Source organism: Plutella xylostella, chromosome 15, assembly GCF_932276165.1.
Source record: "Plutella xylostella chromosome 15, ilPluXylo3.1, whole genome shotgun sequence".
Classification (NCBI taxonomy): domain Eukaryota; kingdom Metazoa; phylum Arthropoda; class Insecta; order Lepidoptera; family Plutellidae; genus Plutella; species Plutella xylostella.
This window is the reverse complement of record NC_063995.1, coordinates 9632297-9652520: the sequence shown is the minus strand read 5'-3', so window position 1 is coordinate 9652520 and position 20224 is coordinate 9632297. Positions and strand designations below refer to the sequence as shown.

The window sequence follows — 20224 nt, the reverse complement described above, 5'->3', positions numbered from 1 at the left end:
AGGTTATAATTTTTATATGATAGGTGTGTAATATATTTCACTATGATATGATGGCTGGTCGGAGATTTTATCGTAAGAATATTTTAATTTATCTTTGGAGTAACGGATATTTATGGTTTATTAGCATAAGATTTACAGAGCCCTTTACAAAGAAGATTAAACAATAATGGCTGACTATTGAAATCGACTAAATAGGTAACGAATAATGCTTAAGCAGATAATAATTCGTTAGGTTTGGTTTGTTAAGTAAAAAGTAAATTATATATGCTTAATTACCTAATTGGTCAAGGTTTAGAAAATAATATTATGATTCTGTATAAAGTTTTCCTTTATGGTGCTAAATCATACTTACATAATTTGTATAGAGATGAGTACTTAAATATTTATTTACGCGAACGTTACATTAAAATTACTAATCACAGATATTATCTCTAGGTAAGAGGTTTCTTTTGTCCCAATAAAAGAGGAAAATAAATGACTTCTACATTGCTGGGACCTCAGCATGAGTCCCATATGTAGTGTAGACGTTTGCTCTTAATGATATCTGAATCTCACTGCACTATGTATTTTATCACTAGCTTTTCCCGCAATCTTCGCTTCTGAACATGGGAGAACCTCTTCCGGGATTTAAAATAGCCATATGTGTTAATTCAGGGTCTCAGCTAGGAAGCTACCAATTTTCATAAAAAAAATACCAGTGGTTTTCTCCTAAAAGAGTAACAAACATACTCTCAAACCCACCTCTCAGGATTTATATTCCACGGAAAAATATCAAGTTTTTTTGCAGACGGCAACTCAAGAGCATTAGCCATAGACAAACCATAAAGATAAGATCTACAAAGAAATCCGCTGAGTGGCCAGTTGCAATGTTTTAACATCGGATCCAATCAAAGGAGACCATGATATATCTCTTTTTTCCGTAAAAAAATAGGCGGTTGTGCGACAAAGGACATAATACATTGATGGTCTTTGGAGATAAAATGGCTATAAATATCAGGTAGTTTTATATCAGCAGAGAAATAGGCGTGAAAGCAAACCGATCGATTTATTTTATTTATCCTTTTTATGTTATAGGGGTTGTTGGGATATTATATGTATAGTTTTTTATGCAAGTTTGTATCAGAACTCGCATATCATCACCGTATGTCTATGTCTAGGTATGTATTTTGGATAAGAAGCTAGAGATACGGAACCATACTATAATAGTTTAAAATATAGGTACCTAATGATTTAGAAAATAGGATAAAGATTACATAAACAACAGGGTGCTGTTAAAATAATTCAGTTTGACAAGGGTGAACCATAGGGATAATGTTATTTTTCAATTTACAAAAGTCTGAAGTATGGTGATTTTTTCATAGGTAATGCTTTCTACAGTACAAACATGACAAATATTCAAAATATATACGTTAATATAAGAACACTTACTTAATAAATTTTTCTTTTGACATAATCACAGGATTTTTTCAATTAATGCAACATGATCTACTGATTTTTTTGATTTAACATATTATGTATAGAATTTGATACCAGTTTAACCAGTTGATATAGTACAATTTTCAGGTGCATGCCATTTCAACACATTTCCCTGTATTTGTAATTTTTTCATATTTTAAACAAGTTTTACAACCCTTCCTGCCGCTAAGTCGTTATAAGACCGTAGAATAATGACTAGCTACAGTATGTGTAAAACAAACAAAGGGCGAGGGGGCACGGGGGCACGTGCACCCACAATTCAATGAGACTCCGCGGAGGATTGATCACTCTTTTATTAAGTTTCATTTAGTGATCGTTAAGAGTGTCTCCGAGTAAATTAAGTTTTCTCCCCCTCACATGATTTTATTAATACGCTTGTGTTCCATAAGCAATTTAATAAAAAAACGTTATGGGGAAATGTTAAATAAGTAAAAGTATTATTTTTGATATTTACACAACATTTGGCCCGAATTATTAACTTGGTATTCAGGGTGCCTGTAGGTAAGTTAGCTACTTAATGGTACGTTTTATTTTATTTTCGTTCTTACTAAAATATTGAATCTCCTTCACTGCATGAATGAAATTGAATGATAAATTACCGAACAAAAAGAAAAACAAATCACAATCACAATTTACACCTATTCAGAAAAAAGCTTCCCTTTCCCCACGTCTCACAAGGGTGACCACACCGCGTCATCACTTTCAGGACACACGGGAAAACCGGAAAATCGCACACAACACTGCAATGTTTGTTTACCCTCGAGTCATAGATCTTAGAGGGGGTGAGGCGTGCGGAGGGGGCGTCGGTTGCTAGGCAACGCGCCGCGGGTGGGCGGGGCAATCGATAACCTCTCGCCCTCACGTTCCTTCGCCCTTTTACTTTCAAAGATCGAACTTCTGTTTACACCTTCATGCAATTACAGCCTTTGTTTCAGGCACACAAGATGTATTATCTAGTAAGGCTGGCCGGGATCGTGGCAGGGATCAATGGGTATGGTAATTTTGGTCTTACACGTTCGGTGATAAGGCCGGAATTTGTACGAGTTGGCTGAGGAAGTCCATCAAAGCGTTAGTTGACAGTGAGAGCACGTTAACCCTGAATTCCTGAACACGTTGTACCTACGTTGTTTTTCAGGAAGCTACATATTCATAGTTATCGTAAAGCTATAGCTATTGAGTTATTTAATGTGTATAACCATTTTCAATTATGCATTTTATTGACTACTCTAGTTTTGAAGCCGTAGTCAGAATCAGAGGTGAGGTGAGGTCCACATCAGCTTTCACATTGCTATGTTGAGAAGATATAATAATATTAGGTATAGGTACTCACTAATGACCCTTTGATTAATTGGCGTTCTATTCTGTTTTTAGTCTTCTTTCGTAGCTCGCAGTATACCAACCAACACAAAAAAACTGTCTTAAAATATTACTTTTAAAAATCGGATTAAAAATAAAATGACAAAATTATTGGCTAGGGGTAGGGGAGGCAGCCGTACTATTTGACTACAAAGGAGGCTGTCAAGGCCACACCCGCGGGCCAAAGGGAATTATAACATGTCTTTAGCAGGACTATTTACTTATTAAAATTATTAAGTACCTACCATTTTTTGTGAAGTACTTTAACTATACCTGCATAGCGTAGGTTTGATTTATTTTTTTATAAATATATTTTTAATATTGAAATTTTATGGGCAGGTAATTTTACTAATTTTTTGTCTTTTTCTTTAACAGACCGTACTGGCTGGATGAGAGGTCTGTGTGAGATCTGTCTGGAATCGAGCGTGGGACCCCCACCGGCCCGCTCGACCGAAGACCTTAGACAGGTAGTGGAAGTGGTTGAGGAAGGCCGAGGACTGTTGAGGTGCTCCTTGGGGAAGGCCTGCTTGACAGAGATGCCTCAAGCTATGGATAAATGAGGGCTGATAACTTAGACAACATATCTCTGGCTGATAATGATGAGGATGATTTCGAATCAAACTCTCAATCCTCCGTGCCATACTTTATAGAAGTCTATCCATCTAAACAAAACACGGACAGTAAAACTATGATTCGTTTTATAAACACTACATTTATAACAACTTTATGATTGCTTTATTTATTTTACGTAATATATTATGTTGTGGAGATTTTGATTTTTTTATAAACTGCTATTATAAGCAGCAGCTTTCAAATATTTAAAATTCTCTGGCGCTGTACACTCCATTAATTTATAGTGCGCCGGACCGCGGTGTGAGAGCGTGGAGAGGGACCTCTACAGGAGGACTAAGCAAAGGTAACTTTTTTTTATTTATATAGGGTGGTTACTGAAATTGAGAACTTCAATTGTATTTATTTATTTAATACTTCATTGCACAAATATTGATTTAAGTGCAGGTATAAAGGGTGAACTAAATGTTGTACATTTTTGTATGAATGTCTGACTGAATGACGAGAGAGTGATCTTAAAACAACTATATTTATTATGGTGGGAAATAGTTTAGGGGTGTCAAAGTCTGACATACATAGAAGTTTTGCTATATTAGAAGGCCTTCCTGCTAAACATGTATTTGTTTGTGCATTTCCTTACTCATGCACACTGCCCGACAAATGCAATTATATGACATGTAGCCTAAATAAAATAATGTACAATGCATGTTGTAAATCCGACTGTATCAATTTCTTTGATACTAATTTGTACGTAGATAATTTTAAATTGACTTGGGCCAGTTTATTTTTGTCCTCAAATCAGAAACGACGTCTAGCTACAGAAGTAGCTCATCTTATTAACTCAGTTATAAGCATTATAACGAAGAAAACTTGTGTCCCTATTGACACCGTCAGTAGTAATACTGATAATAGTAATAGTACAGTAGATTTAAATTAGATTCCCAGACAACGGGAGAGCATCATAGCGTTGATATAAAGATTGATTCAGTTCACTGCTCTCTCGGCTCAAAACTATTAAAGGACAAGACATTTAAGAATGAATTTAAATTGGTACATCAGAATATTCAGAGTCTTTCTTCTAAATTGTTAGAAATAGAACTATTTTCGGAAAAATTTAACATTGATTGTTTATGTATCACAGAACATTGGTTAGACGAGAATCAAATGATGTTCCAATTGAAAAATTACAAACTTATAAGCTGTTTTAACAGAAAGTGCAACGAGCATGGCGGGTCACTTATATTTCTTAAAGAAAATTGTAAATGTAAAGAACGAAAGGACATAGTTGCTCTTTCTGTTAAACACCATATAGAAATTTCATGTGCAGAGCTAAACAAGTATATAATAGTATGTACCTACAGGCCACCTACTGGTGATTTCATTACCTTTGAGACTGTCATGGAGGATGTTCTAAGGTTAGCTTCCAATAGTAAAAAGGAAGTAATAGTGTGTGGTGACTTTAATGTTGACCTATTAAGTGACTCTCCTAATAGGTCGAAATTACTGTTACTTTTTAAATCATTTAATCTTTTTAATGTCTTTCTGGAACCAACTAGAATTACATCCACGTCTGCCACTTGTCTAGATAACATATTCTGTAACTGTGAGTTTAAAGACAGTAGTGTGATAAATTGTCTGAGGTCAGACCACAGTGGGCAGACCATTACCTTAGTAAACACTGACAAGACAAATAAAACTAAGGTGAGATGCAGACCGATTACTACAAAGAAAATTGACAATTACTTGAAGAAACTAGACGAAAAACTTCCGAAGGTTAAAGTAGATTGCAATTCTAATGAGATGTATACTAACTTATTTAAGATAATAGCTGATGAGTTTGAGAGTAATTTTAAAACGAAGGAAGTTTTGATAGACAATAAAATTAAATTTTGTGACTGGGCTACAGATGGTATTCGCAAAAGCAGGGCGACATTATATGATCTGTATGAGATGAAAACATTCATACTCCGCCCTGACTTTCAATCTTATGTGAAGAAATATAGCAAAATGTACAAATGTGTCTGTCACTGTGCGAAGACAATTTTTATTAATAACAAGATTAAAGACTCGGCTAACAAATCTAAGGCCATTTGGAATATAATTAATAACGAAACGGGGAAGAATCGAACACGCGAGACTAATTTATCTTTAAAGGTAGGCAATGACATAATAACATCAAATGACGAGGTGGCGAGAGTCTTTGAAGAGTTTTTTACGAACATTCCTTTAGAGACTACTTGCAACCTAGATTCTTCAGCTACATTAGCTGAAACCCTGGCGAAGGAGAACGCACCTTCAACCGATAAGGAATTTAAATTCAGATATATTAATACATTAACTATTATAAAAACATTTAAGTCTTTAAATATGAAGAAAACTGAAGACTTGTGGGGAATGTCAGTTAAATTTGTTCTTTCTATTATTAATAAAATCGCCCCAATTTTGGCTAACATTTTTAATAAATGTATCGCTGAAGGTGTGTTCCCAGATCTTATGAAATTGAGTAAAATTATACCTCTGTTCAAGAGTGGGGATATGGAGGACCCTGCAAATTTCAGGCCTGTCTCGGTTCTTCCAGTTTTGAGTAAAATATTTGAGAGGGTCATACTCAATCAGATGCTTTTGCATTTCAATGAAGCTCGATTGTTTCATAGCCAACAGTATGGTTTTACAAAAGGCAAATCAACAACCGATGCCGGTACTGCGTTAATTAAGCACATATTTGACGCCTGGGAAGACCATCACGATGCTATTGGAGTCTTCTGTGATCTATCGAAGGCGTTTGATTGTGTAGACCATCAGACTTTAATTTCGAAACTGAGATACTATGGAATAGGAGGAAAGGCTTTAGATTTGATAGTTTCATATTTAGACAAGAGGCAACAAAGGGTCGATATTAACAATACTAAATCACAGGGGGCTCATGTAAAGATAGGCGTCCCTCAAGGATCTATTCTAGGACCATTTTTATTCCTCATTTATATTAATGACTTGCCTTTTATGGTTGAAAAATTGACTAATATAGTTTTATTTGCTGATGATACTTCTTTGCTTTTTAAAGTTAAAAGAAGTGAAAATAATTTTAATGAAATTAATTCTATTCTATCTGACATACACGATTGGTTTACCGTTAATAATCTTCTATTGAATTCTAAGAAAACGAAATGTATTAAATTTACACTCAAATCAAATCAAATATATTTATTGCAATAAATAACATGTTGCAGTAAGATGTTACACAGCACATTATGGACACAATGTCATTTTACCCATGGGTGTAGCAATATTATTGTTTAAAATAGTATTTTAATATTTACATTATTTACAATAGACCAATAACAATGAATAACATTACATTTACAATTCAATTAGAAAATTCAATTCAAAATAGATTTAACAATTTATAATTATACATTATTTACAATAGACCAATAACAATTAATGACATTACATTTACAATTCAATTTGATAATTCAATTCAAAATAGATTTAACAATTTATAATTATACACTAATGGAATTATTTATTATTATTCGTTATAAGTAGGTACCTATTCGCATTTAAATTCAAGAAATTCATTGAGGCTGTAGGGACTTATCACCAATAAAAATTGTTTTACTCTATTTAAGAATTTATTGCCGAATGTTAGACAATGCGATACTAACATTATTCTAGATGGGAATAAATTGGACCTAGTTAATGATACTGTTTTTCTTGGGATGACTATAGATTCAAAGTTACAGTGGGGACCTCACATTGAAAAATTGGCTGGAAGGTTGAGCTCCGCAGCTTTTGCTGTACGGAAAATTAGACAACTGACCGACGTTGAAACCGCCAGATTAGTTTACTTTAGTTATTTCCACAGCTTATTGTCGTATGGCATTTTGCTTTGGGGTAGAGCCGCTGATATTGAAACTATATTTGTATTACAGAAAAGAGCCATCCGCTCTATATACAAACTAGGTTCCAGGGATTCATTGAGAGAACTATTTAAAGAAATTAACATCCTTACAGTTCCATGTCAGTTCATTTTTTCCAATTTAATGTATGTACGAAAGAATATTTCAACTTTTGATACAATTGGCAGTAATCATGACATTAATACTAGGAACAAGCATAAGCTGGCTTTTCCAGCGATGCGTCTGGCGAAAGTTAATAAATCGTTTTTAGGGTACTGTATTAGATTTTATAATAAGCTTCCAACAGAAGTTGCTCAAATGCCAGAGAATAAGTTTAAGTGTTACATTAAAGAGAAACTCTGTAAAAAAGCTTATTATAAAATTGATGATTACTTAGAGGACGTTAATGCATGGCTGTGATAAGTAGTTAGCTCTGCTCATATTATTATAATAATCATTATTAAGCTTATAAGTACCTATTGTATACCAACTAGTTTTAAGTCTTTTTTTTGAAAAGATGGCTCAGGAGTTTCTTGCCTCCGTTCTTCTCCTTAGACAGAAAGAGCCCCCCCTTATCCGAACGGAGAGTAATTTGTAAAAATTGACGTTCATCAGAAAATTTTATATTTGTACGATGAATAAAAAATTTTGACTTTGACTTTGACTTTGATCCTACTCTCGCTCGCCTAACGAATTGGAGTGGACATAACTTGTTTTGACAACGATTTTCCGATTCAATATGTATTGAATTTGACATTAATTACTTCGTAAATGTTATCACGTTTAGACTTCGCGATGGTCCGAGAGCCCTATTGCGCTAAACGACACTGTCCCGTTGCATGAAACGTAAAGAATAAATACGTGACGGACAACCTTAAAACAATATCAAACATCCATAAATCATACTTAATTACGCACACGCACTCACGCCTTGTACTAATGTACTCCCTTGTGGGGTAGGCAGAGGTGCATTGCTGCACCCACTTTTCGCCAGAGTGTTATGTTAGTCCCAATGTAATAGGGGCGGGCCTATTGCCATTTTACGGGCACATCCAAGACCCGAGAACAAATATCTGTGTTTAAACAAATATCTGCCCCAGCCGGGAATCGAACCCGGGACCATATCGGCTCAGTAGTCAGGGTCACTAACCACTACACCATTCGGTCGCCTAATTACTTACAAGTTTTCGCAGTATAGGGACATATGGAACTACAATGGCCAGTGGAACTTTTGCATTGCTCGTGAGTGTAGTTCCTAAAGATATCGCACACCCAGATCTAAAGAGGTATAACTCAAAAAAACACTTTTTTCAGGAAAGACAAAAAACTGATTACTATTTCCCTGTGAACTGCAGGAGTTTAGTGTATAGATAGGTATATGTTATATGCAGCTAGAACCAGTATGTTTTATACTCCTTTATCTTTAAGAATAAGAAGCCGTCTCCTCACTAGCCGCCGCCGCGCCGGGCATCCACGGGCCACGGGCCGCTCCAGCCCGGCCGCACTAAATTTAAATATTTTAATCCTTAATTTAAATTTTTGACATTTTTATTTTATGTTAGTATTCACGTAGTTTCGATTTTAATGTTATTTGTCATATTCGGGAGACGGGGTGACTTGGCCTGGCGCCTTTAACTTGATGCCTTATTAGTCGTCAGAATTCTACTATAGATTGGAGTTTGTTTACATAAAAATTTTGGTTGGATTTTTATTAGATGGCGTGGGTTAGGAAACTTAGGAAGGCGTTTGGGAAATTAGACTGAGGGCAGTATCAACGCGTCTAGGCATTCTTACCTGAAGTAAGTTGGTAAGGACGCGTATCTTCTTAAATACGTTAAATTAAATAATTCCTACAACTATTATTTTATTTAGGACTTTATCATCATCACGGCCCATCACGTCCTCACTGCTGGGGCACGACTTCCCTTCCCATGAAGCGGTTTAAGCCTAGTCCTTAGAAGTCCCAGGACTTTATATTATATTCAATCTCCATTACCTAATTATCTGGCTATTTGCCACCTTTGAGGCTAAGGATCCAAAGGTTTGTGGTGGATGTGGATAGGAAGGTAGGCAAGGCCTGCACAGTACACATTGGTCCATATTATAGGTCCCTTCCCAAGTTCGACCGGGGTGGTGGGAAACACAGAATAAATGATGAACCGTATAGATCATTATGATGTGAGGACCATTACTCACTGCGAGCACAGGAGGGTCACTTTAGCTTATAAAAAAATGTAGATGTTTCGAAGCGCTCTGCTGCGCTTACCATGACTCAATCTCGTTGTATTAAGCGTACCGATCGCATAACTGCTATTGCTTCTTAGTTTTTTGTTAATCTAGAATAACCCTCCTGGGTCAACCGATATTTTTTTACTCTTATTTTATTGTTGGAGCGCTTTTAATTAATTTCTATCAATAGATTGTCCTTTAAGCTCCCAATATTTTACGAAATACGAGTAATTTGTTTTTGGTTTTAAGATAAACTGTTTCATTTTAATATTCTATGTTCGTAGTGAATTAATTAATTGATTATTATAAAGCAACTTAACTATTATAAATATCTACTTAAGTAACAATGAGGACAAATTACCTAAATTCCAATTGAGCCCGTAAGTATATAAAATTCTCGATCTGTTAATAAAAACAGTTGAACAATTATTAATGACGTCATCGTCATTGATAAACATTATCAGCTAGTTCACGCACGATGAGACGTCGTATTATATTGCTGCGAAGGTGCGAAGCACTTACAGATGGCGCGCGAGTATATGTACGGCTATTTCGTCTGCGCTCCGCATGACGAGGTGGCCGAGTGGTTAAGGCGTTGGACTGCTAATCCAATGTGCTCTGCACGCGTGGGTTCGAATCCCATCCTCGTCGTACGGTTTTTGTATTTTTCTACGGTATTTTATTTTATTCAACACGCTCTAATTTATGAAAAAGTTATTTTGTTGTAAATTTTTACTTTGTAATTATTTAAAAACCGTCGTTTTCTTAAAATTTGATAGTAAATATTTAAATTATTTTAAAAGCGACGTAGAGATGTGAATATGTGTTACATTTAGTTTAGTTACAATAATTAAGGATAGATTTTTGTTCAAAAGAACTTTTGTATACAGGGTGTCCCAAAGGTCAATGTCATGTCGTTGAGTTATGATAGGTCAGCTAGACCCAGACCAGAATATCACAACAACTTAGGGTGGGTTGCACCATTTACAGTGCTACAAACTTATCTGTTCCGGTGACAGTTCACGTAAATCATGTAATATTTCTTAATTCTATAAGATTTTAAGTTTGCCAGTAGTGGTAATTCGCTCTTGTGGTTTCAATAAACCCATCTAATCTATATCAATATATAATTCATTAGTAAATAATGAGATATGGATCAATTTAGTTCGCCCTCACTGGAACAGATAAGTTTGTCGCACTGTAACTTTAACTATTACAAACGTCAAATCTCTTGGCGAGACAGATCAATCTTCAAGAGATTTGACGTCTCTGTAATAGTTAAAGTTAAATGGTGCAACCCACCCTTAGTAAAAAAACCGGCCAAGTGCGAGTCGGGCTCGCGCACAAAGGGTTCCGTAGCAGCAAATATAATAAACTTATTATGTCACCTATCTCAAAAACTATAAGAGATACTTTGATCAAACCAAAAATCGTTGAAAGAGTTAATTAGCATGCATCACCTCTATTTTTTTTAGAATTTTATACCCCGTAGTTATAAAAATAGAGGGGGGGGACATACTTTTTACGACTTTGAGAGCTGATATCTCAAAAACCGTTCACTTTAAGAAAAATGTTTTTTAGAAAACTTTATATCATTTTAAAAGACCTTTCCATTGATACCCCACACGGGTATGTACATCGAAAAAAAAAATTTCATCCCTCAGTTACATGTATGGGGGGCCCCACCCCCAATTCTTTTTTTTACTATTTAGTGTCATATTTTTGTAGCGGTTCATACAACACATATTCCCATCAAATTTCATCACTGTAGTACTTATAGTTTCCGAGTAAATCGGCTGTGACAGACGGACAGACGGACAGACGGACAGACGGACATGACGAAACTATAAGGGTTCCGTTTTTGCCATTTTGGCTACGGAACCCTAAAAACGATAGTTTTCAAAATATTGACATTTTATTGAATTTGCTGAAAGACGATACAAAACTCCGCATAGACGTGCTATTGATAACACAGTCTAAATAAATAACGAGTTAGTTACATCATTTAATAAAATTGAAAATCAAACACCCTCTCCACTACTCCTAACTACCATTATCACCAATTCATAACACAACCATCAAATATCCATCCACTCATCTCTAACAAGCGTTTGCCAATAAAAATACGCAATAACTCACACCAAGCACCGGTGTCATCTTCAATGGGCAATAATAATAGGCACGTCCGCACTGGTGAGAGGTCCGCGCGTGAATGCCACGTGGCGGCGGGATGCGCGCTTTCCCGACCGGAAATGCGCCTTGCAGCGCTGCGCCGCTACTTCCGGTGACGGAAAATGCTATTCGACAACTAGGTACTTATAAATATAGTTAGAATGTGTGAAGGACCCATAAAGCTGTTAGCATCGTATTGGGTTGGGAATATGGGATTCAAGTTTTCGAATTCGGAGTTATGCACCTACGCTATGTAACAAAGGGTTTAAAATCAACTTACTTCACATAGGTGTGTAACTTAACCTAACCTACCGTAAATGGTGTAACCGGTTTTTGGATATTTTTTGGTAGATTTTGTTTTTTCGGACGAAATATTTGCCGGATCTAATTAACCATATTCAAAATTTAAGTATTGTCAGTATAAGGACTTAAGGTACATTTTAATGTGTTCCATCAGAATTACTACCATTCTTCATATTCCAAATGTTATTAATCACACAAACATAATATTTTCAAATTCATAAAGCACTGAAACATGAATCAGGGGATGTGCGAGTGTCTCTCTGACCCCAGCGAGTGAAACAATATTCATAAATAAAATATTGTAATAAGAAATAAGTCCTTGTTACAGAACTGTCACCATAACTGGTCCATACAATTTTACTCAGAGTAATTTTGGTATAGTCGTTTGCAATAGAATCCAACAATCATGTAAACAAACCGAGACGATCAATTATGAACATAGTCTGATTTCAACGAACGCACCATTGTTTTCACATTATCTTCAACACGATTTAACTTGTATTTATAAGTTAAATTTGTTAAAACATTTGCAACGTAAAAATTTCGAAGTATTTGACAAGCTGTCATCTTAGTTTTTTACTCATCGAACTCTATAAGTCATTGAAAAGTTAGTGTTGTTCGTAATCTGAAGTTATCTTTTAATTTTAATTTAATAAATTATTTTAATTTAATATTATTTGAATACAATAAAAAATAATTTTCAAGAGCTTAATATAATTAACCAAAACGAAAAAAGGAAGAGGAAGAAATGAAAAAGCTCGACAGCATTTTAGACACGGCAAACGATGACACAGTGGTTCCATTTATAATTACGGTCACCGGCGACACTTCTGATAGTGATGATGAAGAAGACGAAGATTTAAATTTGTTTTAATAAACACTTTTTTATATATAATCAGTTTTATTTTATAGTCTATGGCTTATATATTTAATCTAATTAGAACACTATGACATCACTATGGGCATAAACAATACGCTGTTAATGTCAGTCCGCCATATTTGTTTACATGATTGTTGGATTCTATTGCAAACGACTATAGTGACAATATGGATATTTTTTGTAAAAAAAAAACTTAGAGAAAAGTAAAAAGGTACATAATATGTTTGTTTGCCACCAAAATTACAATCATCAACAAACAAATGCGAATTGAACTGCTTAAATAAACAGCAGCACTTATAGTAGAATCGATCATGAGGCCCAAATTGTCTTATTAGAAGTCTCAAACTCATTAGTATTTTATTTTATAATATTTTATTACCTAGTGGTTTTTTAAGAGTACCTATTTATTCTATGATGGTTGGACGGTAGAGTTACACGCTACAGTGAGTGGACTACAAAGCCACGTGTCGGTCACGTGGCCCAGTATAACTTCGCCGGAGTTTAATTATTGCAGATATAAAAACCATAAGGAGTAATGCCACTGCGATTACGAGATGGTGTGAGGAAGGGTGGCTGAGCTCATTAGAGCAGAAACAGTATTTTTAAGCTTTTTGCCGTTTTTTTACGTAGGTACTTAATTCATGTTGCATCTGATTATTATCTAGTTTTTCATTTAAGTACTTATATCGGTTTATTAACTTTTATGCCATAAAACGTATACTCACTCTTATACATGAACGATTTTCACCAATGAGATTCTAACAAGTACTTATTAGTTACCTGATTCATTGTATAGGAATTAATCAGTTTTTCCTCTCCCGTACAAAGTTTCCTAGTTTTTTTTTCTTATTGACCTGATACCTAAATCTGTAGAGGGAACCAAACCAATCCCAATTATTTTGGAATACAAAATGCTTTACTTTAGTTTTTGGACCAACTATGTAAAAAAAAATACATTTACTCATGATACTTAAAAAAAACCAAATGTGCCTTCAAACGTTCATCAAACCTACCCATCACACAATGCTCAAGGTTCCGGAAATGCCCGAACTTTCTCGGGATTCCCCGACTCCAGTTCCGGCGCTCATAACTCATCATCAGCTCGCAGCGTGGCTCCACCTCCCCTAGTGAGGGAGCTACGCATTTGCGTGAATTATGTTCCTTATTCTGGGCACGGGGGCAGGGAATGGTTCTGTGGCGTTGGCGAAATATTCTCTGTATCATTGGGTTTTGGGGTAGGGGGATAGTTTTTTAATTTTAACGGAAATGGATAGATGGGTGTTGTATTGTGTGTAGGTCTGTGGCTACATTGGTATATTTGTAACGGAGGAACGGGGTTGAAAGAGGTTTGTTTTGTTTTGAGTGGTGAATTGATGAACAATGTTCAGTTGGGAATGTGTGAAAACATTTAAGTAATAGGTTACATTATTTCTAGGTATCATTGACCTGCATGTGCCTGTTAGGATCAACCTTTATTACCTACACGTAGTGGTTCTTGACTGTTAGTACAGTGTGAAATGTACATAAGTAGTAAGTAGTTGTCCTTAGTTGTTACAAGTAGAAAATACGCAAAGCAGCAAGTTTAACACCGTCAAATGCAAAGTTCTGTGTTCCAAATTCGACTTTACAATATTTTTCATATTTGGCAACTGTCATCCCGTTTTACCAACTCCCATTTTTTTTAAAAGACCTCCGTATCTAAAGTGTAATGTTGCACGTTCGCGACATGACGTCGATAGAGTATCGACGTCGCGATAGGCGGTCGCGGCAACACTTGTAGCGATGGCCGGAGACAATGGAAGCGATCCGCGGTTATCCGCGTATCGCTTCCGGACCGACAGGGCTACTCTCAGACTCTTGGGAGTCGGGTTGTCGATAACGTTTGGTTTCGCTTTGGATTTCAGGACTCGTAATGATTATATGTTTTTGGACTTAATTAAATTATTAATTAATTAAGTTTTTTTTAACCATTACGAATGTCAAGCCTAAATGGCATCTTTAGAGTGTGTAGTCTGTGTAGTGTGTTGTTATAGCTTTAGAACTATACTTAGTAAATTTCAAGTATCAATACCACATTTAAAGCAATTTTTGTAACTAGTAGCAATATAATTATTATCGAACACTCTTCATTTATATTTAATTTATTCCACAGTTTTTTCAGGTATTTATTCTTATTTTAAATTGAAATAAATTTCATGAGTGAGCCTGCTCATTTGAATTCTGAACACGATTGAGATGTTCACTTGTTTCCCCGCTATTGTTTTAAATTTCAAATTGAGAGTAATGTGTGTAACCTGCCAGTGTTATCTACTCGACTTATCTGTCCCGGAAGAAGCGGTGTATTACTTACATTTGCCTAAAACGTTAGCCTAATATTTTCAAGTACTTCACAAATCCATGATACAGTTATAAATGGTAAGTGAAAGCTTATTACAATTATGACACCACACAATGTGCATTTATAGAAGCAGATGCAAGACAGTCAAAACAGTAGGATCTATAGACTTGTTACCTATGCATGCAGGCTGGGCAACATTAACAAAAATAATGATCATCTTGGCTAGTTGTCCGCGTTTTTTTGTCCACCAATAACAATAGAATGGGCATAAATCGTCCAAGATTTAGTGATACTAATAAATAAAGATTTCAGTTCTGTCCGTCCGGTGGTCAGTCTAAAAACGACCGCCCGAGTGGAGTATTAGAATTTCCTACCCTATTGTGTTTTGTCATGGCCATGGTGGATTTTTTGCACCTTGACGGAATACATTTGCAATTTTCATGACGATACTATTAGCATACGGGTTTTTGTTCCGTTTTATAAAGGCTGCAGTGGTTGTTGCTCTTGTAACAGTATTAAAGTCTCTGCCACTACTTAAAACAGTACAAATTGGTAGAGGACGATATAAACAGTATACGTAGGTACTTACCTATATGAGAATGAGATGGTATACAATACAGCAGACGTAGGCGCCGCAGCAGGGACTGATGTTGCGATTCGTCGTCGTATACCTACTCTTGCCTCATGCCGTATGCTACCAATATGCACCAAGGGCGTACCCAGGATTTCAGCTAGGGGGGGGGGGGGGGGGCAGCTCATACCTGTTCCGAGATGATGGTCGGTCGGGTTATATTGAAATATTATAGATAGAAGACATAAAAGAATATTAAATCAAAATATCTGACTAAAAAGAAAAGATACTTTGTTTCCAACACTTGATATTGCGCACAGTGTAACACGTTTTTAATTCCCAAATGGCAGGAAAATTTACGTTTATTTTATCTTCTAGGGGGGGGCAGCTGCCCCCCCCCCTGCTCCTACCTGGGTACCCCCTTGATATGCTCCATGCAGGGAAGCGGAACTGTACACTTGATTATAAAACGCTTAAGTATTATTGATTTTGCACTTAAATGAGTTATTAGATAATTAACAATATACACACACGTCGGTAGGTGGGTAGTGAGAGAGATAAGAAGTTGCCAGACGAAAAATAGACGAATGAACTACTAGTGTTGCCAATAATCGTAGTAGTTCATTCGTTTGGGGTAACGTGCTAGCTTCTCACGACCGATATGCGGGTATGGATAGCGTAGCATCTGCTTAATACATTATTTGAAATTAATGTAGGGTTTATTTACTATCACCAAATATCTAATGAAATATCTAATAACTAATCAAGAATCTCAGCGCTGAATAGGTAATCTATTCCAAATGAAAATATTTCAGGATTAACACTTATTCAAGAAATGTTACTATCAATTACGATTGGTGTTAATAAATGCAAATAATAAGTGCCGTTGCCGTTGTAAAGTGAAAAACATTTTATCGTCAAATTACTAACTACAAAATACAAAGAAAAAGTTACGTCAAACACAAATTCTTCAATTTATTCTCCTAACATCATAATATTCAACAACACAGTATTTCCTAATACCTGGTTACATGCCTTTCATCCGGGTCTCCTGTTGCCCTACTCAGATAAACTCCCGCTATCTAGAAGCGATTGTGAATTCCTTCTACATCGAACGCTCACGATGAGTTGCTAATAGACCCCCAGTTACTTACCCAGACATGAATCGACTAATGCTTTGGCATCGCTGAGTTGTTCTGAATAGGGTGCCTCGGGAGTGGGGTGCAGACGCCCTCGGAGATAGGATCTGCAGCGTGCTCGTGACACCTGCCCCGCCCCCGCCCCCCTGTCCCCGCGCCCCCGGGCAGCGCCCCAAGTGACACCGCGCCGACGGATAATGTAGCGAGCTGAACGACCAAACATAGCACGAATGTTGCAAGGACTAAAACAAAGGATAATGTAGCTGCATTGCAAAATCATTTCGGTATTGAGAAAGCACCAACGATTATTCGAACATTTCCGGTCACGTTCAGCGAATGCAAGCAATCAATAAGACGAAATGTGACAAAAACATGAACAATCGGCCGGCGCAGCGGGGCTCGTATATGCGTGCAGTCACTAAGTTACTCGCCCAATTATCTTCCAGTGTACCCGGCCATGGCAGCCATAACTGCGCAGGCGCAATATGTTAACATAATTTTTAATTTCTCCTCCAGACAGCTAAAGAGGCAATCGCGAGTGCATGCGCAGGAGTGAGATTTATAATAAGAAAACGCTCCTACCGCGCATGCACTGCAAGGATCTATAAATCTTGGAGGTACTGCATCGGCCAATCCCTGTTGAGAAACGATAAATCATCTCCGCGGACGGTAAAGTCCTATCGGCGTCTCGCTCGCACTCATCGCCGTTTACGATCCGTAGATCATTTATCATTTGTTTCTCTCGCTTTTTCCCAATGATAAATTCAATTCTCTTTTGAGAATATGATTGTTGCAGGCTTTGTTGTTTTATTGCGGGCATCGTCGTCACGGATCGGTTTTTTGATCGGAATCCGATCGAACTGATCGCGAGAATTGGATTTCCATTTTAGATTTTGTACTTGGAGTGATCAATCTTTGGATCCTTCTAGTTTGAACTCATCTTTGTTTTCGATTTCCGTCGGCAAAAAACTTTTTATTCTTTTAAGATTGTTTTATTTTTAAAGATTGATAGAGATACCTAGTTGGGATAAAAATATAAACTGAAACGTAATTTTTGAATGTGTCAATTTATTTTTTGCTTCGCTATTTACAGGGCTGTAGAAAAGACAAACAACAATTCCATCATCTTAAAATAAGTAACCTAAAAATACACATTATAATATTCCGTCAGTCATTGAAATTTTAATATTTATTATAATATCATGCTTTATACACTTTTATCTACAATTGTCAATCTGTGAAAAAATAGTTTTATAGCACAATTTAATAGCAATATTTTTATAGACAATATAGGTACAATAAAAATCGATCCCTTATTACTATTATCACTTGGCATGTTTCTTAAATAATTTATACAAAACATTATGTTAATTAATTAAGTACTTATACTTCATTCTAGGTATATCTACAAAATATAGTTTACAACCTATCAAATTTTAATGGAGTCGAAGCTTTGGCGATGCTCTGTAAACAGGTTTGTATGTTAAATTGTTAATGACCGTGACAATGTTACCATATTCATATTAAAACTTATAAATAACACAAAATTGAATTCTTAAACACTTTTCATATTATGCTAAAAGCATAATTTTAAATATAAAGATGCAAGATGAAACAACGGTCAGTTTTTCTCTAGATATTTGATTCTGCTTAATAATGTGAAGTTTCAGTGTTTCAGTGAAGATTATTATCGGTCATCGTTTCAGTAAATATTAATACTCAACCAATTTATTGGCCACAAAATAGAGTTTGGAGTTAGTATACTAAGAAATTTTACAAAAAGAGTCATTAAACAAAAAACAAGCATTGATACAAATACTTTGTTTGCTATTTTGAGTACAAACCCTGCCATAAATCATTGTCGAAATAGGAAGTTGACAAAATCCGCGATTGTTAACTTCACTCTATACTTGACAATAGTATTGCTGACAAAACTTTGTACTTACTCAAAGAAACTTGTAATAATAACATTATCCTACGGCCTGTATACACAAAATATACGACGTGTTGTAAAATTTTAGTTTATTTGTCGTTTTGTTTCGTGGTCATTGTTTATAACTCAGTTCTGTTCCCAGATAAAGCATTCATTTTTGTCACGAGACTTATTTTGTTCTGCTGTTTACACATTGTTAAATTACAGTAAGCATTTATTGAAATAGGAAAATATTTGTGTATTCATTCGGACGGCTATTGTCTGTTGCATTTAGAAACTTCATTTCAATATCTAACTAGATTATTAAGCGTAATTTTTATAGCTATCGGACCCAGCGCTTTAGCGAACTTTTCATTCCACGGGTTTACGGCACCCAGCGTTATCTACTAAGTGCATATTTTACGGGTTGCTTCTCGTATCCAATGATCTATCGAAACAATGATAAAATATTTATGTGGAACAATAAATAACGATCGGTATTCAACGTAAGATACTTGGATACTGAAATTAACCTCCACTACGATGCTTGCGTAAAGCTGGATGCGGTTCAGCCGCGGAGTCTGGCCGTCGAATGAAGAGTTCCCTAAGCGCGGTGAGGTCAGTAGGCGGCCGTGGGGCCGGAGTGGTGCATGAGGTGGTGGTGGTGGTGGTAGGTCTCCTGCGACGGGCACCACCAGTCGGGCACGCCGTGCGGCACGGGCGGCGCGCCCTGGGGGTACTGCGACCAGTGGCCGGAGAAGCCGAGCTTGTTGTCCATGTGTTGTTGGTGCTGGTGATGCGTGTGGTGCGGCGGGTGTGGGTGCGGGGGCGGGGGCGGTCGCTCGTAGGGCTTGGGCTCGTGCGGGGTGAGGTACTTGTCGTTGAGGCTCTCGAGCTTGTCGGCGATGGAGGCGTGGTGCGGGGGGTGGTGCGGCGCGGGGGCGGGGGGGCTGGCGGCGCCGGCGGTCACGCTCACGCTGCCGGCGGACGAGGAGTCGTCGCCGTCGCTGTCGTAGCGCGGCGACGCGTCGCCGGCCGCGCCGTGCACCTTCATGTGCTTGCGCAGCGACGACGGGTGCGTGTACGACTTGTCGCAGCCCGCCACGCGGCAGTTGTACGGCTTGTCGGACGTGTGCACGTGTGAGTGCTTCTTCCGGTCGGAGGAGTTGGCGAAGCGCCGGTCGCAGCCCGCGTACTCGCACTTGAACGGCTTCTCGCCTGAAAGTAAACAAAATATAACTTTTAATTCATGACCGATAGGAGAAACCCCTAAGGGTGTGGAATGTGTGTGTTAGTGTGTGAACTGTAAGGTAGATAATATGTTCAGAACATGATTTAGTTTATTCGTTAATCCGACTTGATCCGTTGCTTATAAACCG

At 36.9% G+C, this 20224-nt stretch overlaps 1 protein-coding gene and 1 non-coding gene across 2 annotated transcripts in view; one reads left to right on the top strand and one right to left on the bottom strand.

Moving 5' to 3' along the window:
* The first annotated feature begins 10099 nt into the window (after nucleotides 1-10099).
* On the top strand, nucleotides 10100-10181 carry Trnas-gcu. The gene has a single exon. It is a non-coding gene; the product is annotated as a tRNA-Ser (tRNA).
* A 7781-nt stretch (nucleotides 10182-17962) lies between these two features.
* LOC119691267 (zinc finger protein ZIC 4-like) overlaps nucleotides 17963-20224 on the bottom strand; it is a 33181-nt gene continuing 30919 nt past the window's right edge. The window contains exon 3 of the mRNA XM_038108427.2: nucleotides 17963-20063. Within this exon, the coding sequence (XP_037964355.2) occupies nucleotides 19465-20063 (599 nt within the window). The 3' untranslated portion in view covers nucleotides 17963-19464. The remainder of the gene's footprint in view (nucleotides 20064-20224) is intronic.